The following is a 9,615-nucleotide window of genomic DNA, read 5'->3' as shown; positions in this document are numbered from 1 at the left end:
TTTTGTTTTTTAAGTACAGCAAATCCAGGGAAATATAGATGGATTATTATAATTATTATTATTCGTGGCATTTTTCTTTTTTTGTTATTTTATTTATTTATTTTTTATTTTTTACAAAAAGTTGCATTCATCTGTTTAATTTAAAATACAACCAATAACATGGAGCTTATGGATGTGCTAATTTGAAATACCTACAGAATATTAGACCACTTATTTTTTATTTATTTTTTATTTGTTTGAATTTCACAACTTTCAAAAGGAAAAAGAAAATGTCTCCATCTGTTTTTTTTTTTTTTTATTAGGATCAAACAAATATATATATATATATATATTGCTTTTTATAAGTCTACATAAAATATTTTAAAACAGACAAGTTCATTAAAAATAATGTAATGGTTGAAGATGATATGACAATTTATTTATATATTTCTTAATTAAATACATATCCAAATATCCTCTGATGCGTCTTATTTTCAATCAGAAACAAATTTCTTGGTTGAATGAAAACATTTGTTTGCTTGTTTTTCCTTTTCTGTCAGGGTATTGTGCTTTACCTCATCCATTATTATATCGCAAATCTACATTATCATATCAATCTAAATTAGGCTACACCGAATCAAGCAGAAACCGTTCATGTGGCCCTAAAATATTTGAATTGCATGCACTTATGTAATAATTAAAATAAAAGCGACATATGTTCTTTTTAAATAGATTCCAACTAGGAAGAAAGTGCATTTACAAGCTATGTTGGTTTTAACATTTAATCCAAGGAGCAATATAGGTCTAAATATTAGATTAGATGGGGATTAGCACCGCTCCTACCTGAAATAATCCAGTTTGCAGAAGATTTCTTTGTTTTTAACGTAGCAGCTGTTGTGTTGCCGCAGAGACGCCCTACAGACGGAGCACTCCAGGCAGCCTAAATGCCAGTTCAAGTTGTTCACCTGACATTAAAAAAAAAACAGGACGCATGCGCTAATTAAGGCTCTGTGAGCGCAGCAGATCATTTATGTAAATACCACTTTTTCTGTTTTATGTGTGAAGCTTTCACAGAAATAAACACAAATCAACACCATTAAGCTTTTTAAAACTAAAATCTGCTGAGGGTTGGAGGTTATCAGAGTGATTTGATGACCTTCAGCAGGTAGCGGTCCTGGATCTCCATCCCACAGCTGGCGCATTGGTTCTTGGCCGCCGGAGGAGAGCAGAGGCAGGCGGCCTCCAGTGGGCTGGACTCACCGGACTCCTTCTTCACATCCGGCTTAGACTGTTTCACAAAACACTGCTTTTTAAAAACAACAGATCAAGCACGGCGGGAATAGTAAAAAAAAAAAAAAAGTACCAGAATATTAGATCATTTTAAATCCTGTTTTGTTTCGTAAAAACTTGGATAGCCTATAATCAGCAATCAGTCTTTAATAAGGATTATCTTTCCATTTGCAATACTTAAATATCAGTTCCTGAAATTGACACATTTTCTGATTGCGATTAAATCTAATGCCAATATCTAAAGAACTAAATAATTTAACATTTAAAACCCTGAGGAGGCCTACTTTCCAATTACACTCCAAATAAAATACTTTTTCTTTAAACTCCCCTTTATATGATAATTAGCAAAATAATTGAATTATGTTGGATAAATACTTAAATAATGTCAGAACACACTGTTGGTAACTATCCGGATTTTACTGCTGTTCAACGTTATTTTCTAAGCCTAAACCTGGTTCAACTATCATTAAGAAAATGTTTTCATTTATAAGAAAAAAAAACCAGTCATATTTTGAGTGACCTACTTTTTATTAAAAAGAAACAACGTTTTTTTTTATTATTTGTTGGACAGTCCTGTTATGCAGCCGATTTAGCCAGTTTTTAAAATATATATAAAAAGAAATGAACAAGCAATTAAAACACTTGATTTATCATAAGAAAAATATCTATTTTTATGTATTTTTTTTTCCTCTGTGAGACAATAATTCTGGAAATAAAAAAAATAAAAAAATCTATTTTAAGATTTCGTTTCCATAATATTCAACACCATACTACAGAAAATGAAAAAAACAAACAAACAAAGAAAAGGACCCAATTCATTTGCCAGGAAAAAACAAAAATGGATTATTCCCGCACATAGGATAAATGCGCAAACTGTAAATTGTTTTGGATTAGTATAGTTGAGTTTTAACAATTTTACACTCTTCTAGAATTAAAGAAGCGCAAAACAAAAAAATGGAAGCAAGGATTAATCCAACATACAATAAAACAAATGAAGTTATCATAATTTTAGCCCTGACTGAGAATTTCTGTTAAGGTTTGGACATTTTCCTGCACCTCTGGTTAAATGCGCTCTGAGCAGCCGACCTCCTATGAATAAAGTTGAACTAAAAGATGCAGTCATAGAACAGATCTCTCTCTCTCCTTTTCGCCACTCACCATTTCCAGGTCCTGAATTCTGCCTATTCGTGGTGGAGACACAGTTTGCTCTGCGCATTGCGCATCTCTGCTCCAAACGCGCCCTACAGCCGCTCCAAACTCAACGTCTTACAGTTTCTCCCGCATTTAAACCCTGACAACAAAAGGAATTTGGATGCAATTAGATATAAAAAAAAAAGAGGAAAAACACTACACAGGATCGATCCTTCCCATTGCGTTCAACGGAAGGTTGCGTGTTGCAATCACATGCAGAGAAAAGAAAGGGTGGCACTATGTCTGCAATTAGCGGCGGATTGAAACGCTGCGCTTGATAAGAGGCAACCCGAGTGTCAATTTCATCTGTCAATCAGGAGGAGGGAGCAGGGCCACCAAGCTGAGGAAGGGGGGGAAACGCTGCGCTCCCTAATTTCAATAGCTGTATAATCGAAAATCGAAAAATCTCCAAAGTGAAGAGCCTCAATTGGAGATCGCTCTATTCATAACAGACAATGTGCAGAAACTGCTGCTGATCTTGAGACATAAAGGAGCCTGATTGTCTCCTTTCTCGTGATGGACCCATTTAGACACTCCAGGCTCCCCTCAGTGATTACAGCTGCATTCAGAAAGTGCCAGAAATCTGCGTTTGGGGGGCAATCTGGACTCCGTGTTGTCCTTCACTTCTCGAAATTAACAGGAATGCAAGATCATGTTAATTACCGACTTGGATGTAAACACTGGAGGGAGTGAAACAAGAGGAGATGGTCTGCAAAAACTTCTGAGACAGAAAACCTCCGTAATGCGGCGAAAACATCATTCGGGGATAAATGGTTTATCCAGAAAAAGCGTCTAAATAAATCCCAAAAGGTTTTTTATGGGCAGTCCTTTCTGCTTTTAAGAAAAAGCTGATCCAAGATGAACCTTGAGGGACTCCATCATGGTTTCCAAACACTCTGATCTGAAATAGACTCAGAATCTAATCCCAGTGAGCAGAGGCAGGATATGATGCTGAGCCCTCCTCTACAGTAACTCAGACTAACTCAGAACACAGTTTATAAAAAGAAAAAACACACTCACATAGCAACCTGTGTTTTTTCTTTACATCTGAATCTCATTTAGTGTTTTGAGCTCAGTTCCTTTTAAATGTTTGCACTTTCAATTTACCTGATGCAATAAAATGGCAATAAAAAACTATTCACATATTTTGTTTTCATGTAAGAAATTGGGGCAAACGGCAACTATTGCCAGAGGCATTAAATATTTCCGAAAGTTTGAACTTTGGAGATTCATTTTTTATTTTTTTTTATTTGGATTTTATCCTGCTCAAAGACTTACATTGTCAAGTTGAACTAAAAGCAGACACTTGGTTCTAGCCTTTATCAGGTCAGGACATTATAATCATTTCAATGTATTCCAAAAAGGTGAAAGATCTCTTATTATCATCAGTTTCAAAACAAATATGATTTCAAAAATGCAAAAGTTGTGAATTAAAAGTTATTCAGTCTCATGACGGTATTAATTTGTTTGACCTTATCAGACAGGGTTGATTTATCTCATTGACACGTGCATTTGAACTTTACCTGGGGAATTGCAACCCCTTGATTCTTATGTTTTTCAGTCATTTTGTTGCAGATGTGCTGCTGGGATTTAAATCTTTTTGAATCACTTTGTCCTGCTTTGTCCAAACAGGAGCTGCTTTAAGTTTCGCTCAAGAATGCTATGATATCAAGGTCACCACAGATTATTATTTATCTGTGTTTTAGGTGAATGCTTGGCTTACAATTTTCTCTGGGGTCGCCCGATTCTAAAGAGATACAGCAAGTTTTTTTAATGATCAAGCCTACCGCACAATGCGGGACAAAATGGGACGTTTAACGCTACTGCAGGCGTGCCCAAAGTTGGTCCTCAAATGCAGCTGTCCTGCAGGTTTTGGAGGTTTCCATGCTTCAGCACGGTTTATTTTCATTGATAGCTGATTAACAGTGGCAGTGGCCCTCGAGGACCAACTTTGGGCATGCCTGCCCTTCTGGGTCTGGGGGGTGGGACTTAAGAGTTTAGAAAGAAACAGTCTACACATTAAAAAAAAATTCTGTCCAGGATGGAGCCAGACCTAATCACCCTGTCAGATTGCATTATGTTTGCCTCCTATTCCACACTACTTCTGTCTATTTTTGTGTAAACCTGTTCAAGATTACAGCTTCTCTCTCTCTAAAAGCCCAAGGCCAGAAGAAACCAACAATAGTTCATAGTCTCTTCGAGTTTTGCATATTTTTTTTTGGACCAGTTTCAGAACGAAGGAGAGATTAAAATTAAAGCACAACCTCTTTCATTTGACTCGTAATAGACTGATAGACCTTTTGTAAAACTTTAATATCTTTGAGTATGTAAGAGATAATATTTTGCATATTCATTCGTTTTTATTTGCAAGTTCTTGTATTTTGGGTGGAAATTAAAGCCTCAGCTTTGTCCGTCTCAGTCATTGTGTCCTTCACTCACCTTGTTGTCTGACGCCCTGTTGGTGGTCCTGATTGAATGGTAGTCTTGCAGCTGTGGCTACAATGTAGCTAGCCACCATCAGTGTGTGTGAATGAGCGAATAGCTGGATAAAATGTGAAGCATTTTGGTAAAATCTCGCTGACTTGAAATAGTGCTAGAAACCGTAAGTACAGGCCATTTTGTCTGTTGTTCTAGAATACGAGTAGCTCCATTCCAAAAAAAAGTTAAAAAACAAACCATTGGACTTTGTTTCCCATCCAGGAAGTTTTTTCAATTCAAAATGTCAGAAATAGCTTTGAGTTCGTGGCTTTCTAGACTCAATGCTATTTCTGACATTTTGAATTGAAAAACCTTCCTGGATGGGAAAACAAAACGTGTTCAAAACTTGAACACAAAGTTCAGCGGCTGTTTTTTTTGTACCTTTTTTGGAATGACTATGACCCGGATGACTCAGAATCTTCACTAGCATAATATGAGTAGCTTTTCTTCATTTGAACTTAACAATTGTTTTGTGTGTTTCTTCAATTATTCAGATCATTCCACAATGGATCTTAGTTTAAACCAATATAACTTCATAACTTGAATTTTTCTCATTTTCATTGTTTATTTGTATGAACTAGAAAGGCCCTCAGGTCTTTAAAGACCAATACACTTGCCTTTCAGACTAGAATATAAAGGTATAGTGGAGAATGTTTTTTGCCAGGTGGATCATCATAATAAGTGGTCCTCTTAATTGTCAATCATTCTGGTGATATGTTTACATAAGGCCGTCCTATGTGCTCGTCCCCATTTTGAGTGAGTCTGACATAGTGGAAAAATTGCAAATCTTAATTTGGAAAGTAAGCTCCTAGGAGCGATGCAAACAGCAACATTTAAGCATCTCCCACTCGTTTAATAGGTGTTCCCTCTTGAGAGAGGGTACAGGGTGGTGCATGTGAATTTTTTGGTGATCTTGGTGATCAATTGATAATTTTTCTAAAAACACTTCCTAGAAGTGGAGGGGTCTATAAAATGGTTTAGCTGTTATTGATCCCCTAAAAAGCATCTGTAACAGCAGCATCACATCTTCTCACTCTCCTTGTATTGTTCCTTTGATGCACTTCAGCAGTTTGGCTGTAATTATCTGACAAGGGAAGTGAACTGGTCCTGATGAAGGAGGACTCAGAGAGTGGAACACAGTCATTTCACCTCCATTACTGCAGCACTTTAGTAACATATCAAACACACCAGTATGACCGTAGTTTACTGGTTTTTGACCTGTTCTGACAGGTGGAAAGTGCAATGTAATATTTGTGAAACTTTCTGAGAAGATAACAACAGAAGTATGTATATTTCCTATTTCCATAATGAGGGAGCTTTTCTGTTATTTTTTGCTGTGGATTCTCTTTGTTTCTTTTCTCCCACAGCATATTTTTCTCCCTGAAAAACCCAATATACAGACCAGCTATCATGGCAATTGTTAACATTTGCAGATGGGTCACCTGTAGCATCCCGTTGCTGCTCTGTCATTATCTCAGTGCTGCAACACAGCAAACATCTGCTAGTTAGGATCACCTGCCTGCATATTAGGGGGATTTTAAAAGTAGATTTATTTGATTTATCAAACGCTTGTCCTTCCATCTATCATCTTCTGCTATCTGTTTCAAGAAAGAACCGCATTCTTGCTCAATCCTTGATGAAGAAGACAGAAGACATTTTAATCAGAAGTTATCAGGAGGAGCAGCATCTTTACTCTGAACTCCCTCCACATGATGGATATCCTTACCTATTCCTTGAGCGTTAGCCTGGTCAGGGATTTAGGAGATCTGTTCTAGGATCTCTGTAGACAGAAACAAGAAGCTTCTGAATCTGCTTCTTTTCAGGACCTTGTTCTGTTCAATGTAACTCACATCCCAGGATATTTGGGTCAGAACATAGATGTCTCCTCTGCTATTTTTTCTGAATTGCCAGCAAGACACACAAACACACTCCTTTGCAATTGGCTGCTAGACATTCTCAAAAAAAATACTTCAGTCAGGTTGGACAGAACACCTCTGATGTCTTCCAGGTTCACCACCAATCACATCGTGATGTTTGCAGACGACACTACAGTGGTGGGCCTCATCAAAGACGACAACGACCAGGACTACAGAGAGAAGATGGAGCAACTGATGGACTGCTCATTAAAAGCTCAGCTGTAGAGGTGGTGAGCAGCAGCAAGGTCCTGGGGGTGCACCTCACAGACAACCTCACCTGGACTGTAAACACCACCTCACAGGTCAAAAGGGCACACTTGTACTCCCTGTGGAGGATGAGGAGAGCCCACCTGCCCCCACTTATCCTCACCACCTTCTACAGAAGCAACATAGTGAGCATTCTGACCAGCTGTCTCACTGTGTGGAGGCTGCTGCGTCTCAGACTGGAAGAACATGAGAAGAGTGGTAAGAACAGCAGAGAGGATCATCGGGGCTCTCCTCCCTCCATAAAAAACATTTCACACCAGCGCATAACATCATCAATTACCCCTCACACCCCCACCATGGACAGTCCTCCCTGCTGCCCTCTGGGAAGAGGCTTTGCAGCTTCCAATGCAGGACTTGAAGATTCTGAAACAGCTTCTTCGCCACTGCCATCAGACAGCTGAACTGATGAAAAAACTCTAAATAATTTTACATACTCTGCATCAAGCTGACAACACCAAACTAAACCCCTGCCTAATTGCATCATATATATATTTAATGCTCTGAACTTCTATATAAATGTGTTTTTTTCACCATGTTTTTTCTCCCATGCTGCTTACTTTTGATCAGTGCTGCACTTTATGGAATAGAAATGTCATGAATGCTGTATAAAATGAAAATTTGTTTTGTATACACTTTTTGTGTATACAAAATTACAACAAAAGTTGTCTAACTCTATGTCTAGAAGAGTCCAGCCTCTCTCATGGAGCTGGGTTACAGAGCTTAGGTTATGTGTGGAAGTGAGCCTGACTGTGTCCAACTTGTATCTCTCCATCACCCGCATAAGTTCACACTCACAAAGCTAGCTAGTTAGTTCCTTGGTTGCCGAGGCCTCCCCCTCTGACTGCTGTCCAATCCTCTCTGCACCAAACTCAAACGCTTGTTGGGATCCGGAGGTTTGCCCACCAGAGGGCGCCAATGATCCCTTCCTGAGGTCTTGCGCTCACCTGCCACCACCTGTTGCTCATTTGCTCATCAGGAGACCAGTATATAAGGAGGCAGAGGACATCACTCCAGCGCCAGAGTGTTTGCCAGTTATGGTTAGCAAGCCTGAGCCAGTCTGCCTGTCTGAATCTTTGACTCCCTTAAAACCTGAACCTGAACCTGATCTGTTTTGTCTTCTCTGCTTCCCAGTTTGAACCTGCCTGAAACCAGAAACCCTGAAGAGTTTCTCTGTTGGAAATCTGTCTGTCTGATCTCTGAAGGACCCTGGGGAATCAAACCTGTCAAAGACCTGCCTGCCCGATCTCTGAAGAATCTGGAAGGGAAACTCAAATCTGTGATCTGCAAGCACTCAAACCAAGCTCTGCCTCCACCAAGCCCTCAGCCTGCCGACAGCCTCTGGACCCTCCTGGTTCCCCCCCTCTGCCGTTCAGCTCAAACTCCTGAACAGGTACAGACCTACATACCTTCATCCTGCAAATTACCTGGACATCCACTAACACCTCTGTCCCCCTCTTCAGTGAACCCACTCGTGACCAGTCCTGGATCTGATAACCCTGGATCTGTTTATTGATTGTGTTTTACTTAAATAAACATTTGAACTTTTTCCCTGTCTGATGAGTGTTCTGCATGTGGGTTAGACACCTGAAACCAAACATGACAACGCTACTCCAGAGATTTTTAATTGAGAAAGCTTTCTGGATGGGAAGTGAAATGTCCTCAAACATGGAAAACAAAGTCCAGTGTGTTTTTTTTTTTTTACTTTTTTCTACTGAGTAGCCATCATCCCAAGTACTTATTGACTGTTACTTGAGTCATTTCCCGGATGATAACTTTCTACTTTTACTTGATAAAAAAAATTGTGCTACAGTTTTTGGTACTCTACCCACCTTTGGATCTAAATCACCACTGACTGTGGAGACGTCATACTTCCCCTCTTGGATTTTCAATTTCTAGTTAAATGGAAAGTAAAATCGCTACTGAAAAATATACTGGGGCTATCTTTAGTGAACAACTGAACAACGATCTACTCAGCTCTGTTTCCTAAGATAATTTCGACCATAAATATAAAATGGTAACAATAAATTTCTGAATGAATGCCTTGTTTTATGAGTCTTATGTAATATTCTGAAACTGTTGGGTTTTCATAAGCTGTAAGGATTAATTTAGAAAACAATAAGTTCTTATAATATATCAAACTGTGTACATCAAATCTGCATAATGTCAGAGTTGCATTTATTTAAAAATAATAGCTGAAATAAAACAAGGAATTATTGAAAAACATGGAGATGCACTTGTGCATTTAGAAATCAGGACATGTTTCAAATCAATGCTGCTCCAAAAGTTCAACACACCAGAACAACCCAAGTTGTGTGTAAAAAAAAAATTATCTATTCATTGAAGTATTCATCATTATTTATTTACTTCATTTAAAATTCATGTGAGTAAGCATAATATTCTTGTGTGAGAAAGCAGGCTTGTTTATTGGTTGTATTTTAATGTTAATAGACCTTTATTGTTTGTTGAGTGTGTGCCTGCTCAGCTGCTGTTACGT

At 38.4% G+C, this 9,615-nt stretch overlaps 1 protein-coding gene across 1 annotated transcript in view; it reads right to left on the bottom strand.

Annotated features, from left to right (window-relative positions):
- LOC107098096 (LIM/homeobox protein Lhx6-like) overlaps window positions 1–3,403 on the bottom strand; it is an 11,013-nt gene extending 7,610 nt beyond the window's left edge. Inside the window, exons 1-4 of the mRNA XM_015395557.1 lie at window positions 3,124–3,403; window positions 2,428–2,560; window positions 1,136–1,267; window positions 823–944 (exon numbers count right to left, since the gene is read on the bottom strand). Of these exons, the coding sequence (XP_015251043.1) occupies window positions 823–944; window positions 1,136–1,267; window positions 2,428–2,430 (257 nt within the window). The 5' untranslated portion in view covers window positions 2,431–2,560; window positions 3,124–3,403. The remainder of the gene's footprint in view (window positions 1–822; window positions 945–1,135; window positions 1,268–2,427; window positions 2,561–3,123) is intronic.
- Between the last annotated feature and the right edge of the window lie 6,212 nt (window positions 3,404–9,615).

This window comes from Cyprinodon variegatus, unplaced genomic scaffold, assembly GCF_000732505.1.
Source record: "Cyprinodon variegatus isolate N-32 unplaced genomic scaffold, C_variegatus-1.0 Scaffold746, whole genome shotgun sequence".
Lineage (NCBI taxonomy): Eukaryota > Metazoa > Chordata > Actinopteri > Cyprinodontiformes > Cyprinodontidae > Cyprinodon > Cyprinodon variegatus.
Note: the sequence above shows the minus strand (reverse complement) of the source record. Positions and strands in the feature narration are given on the sequence as shown.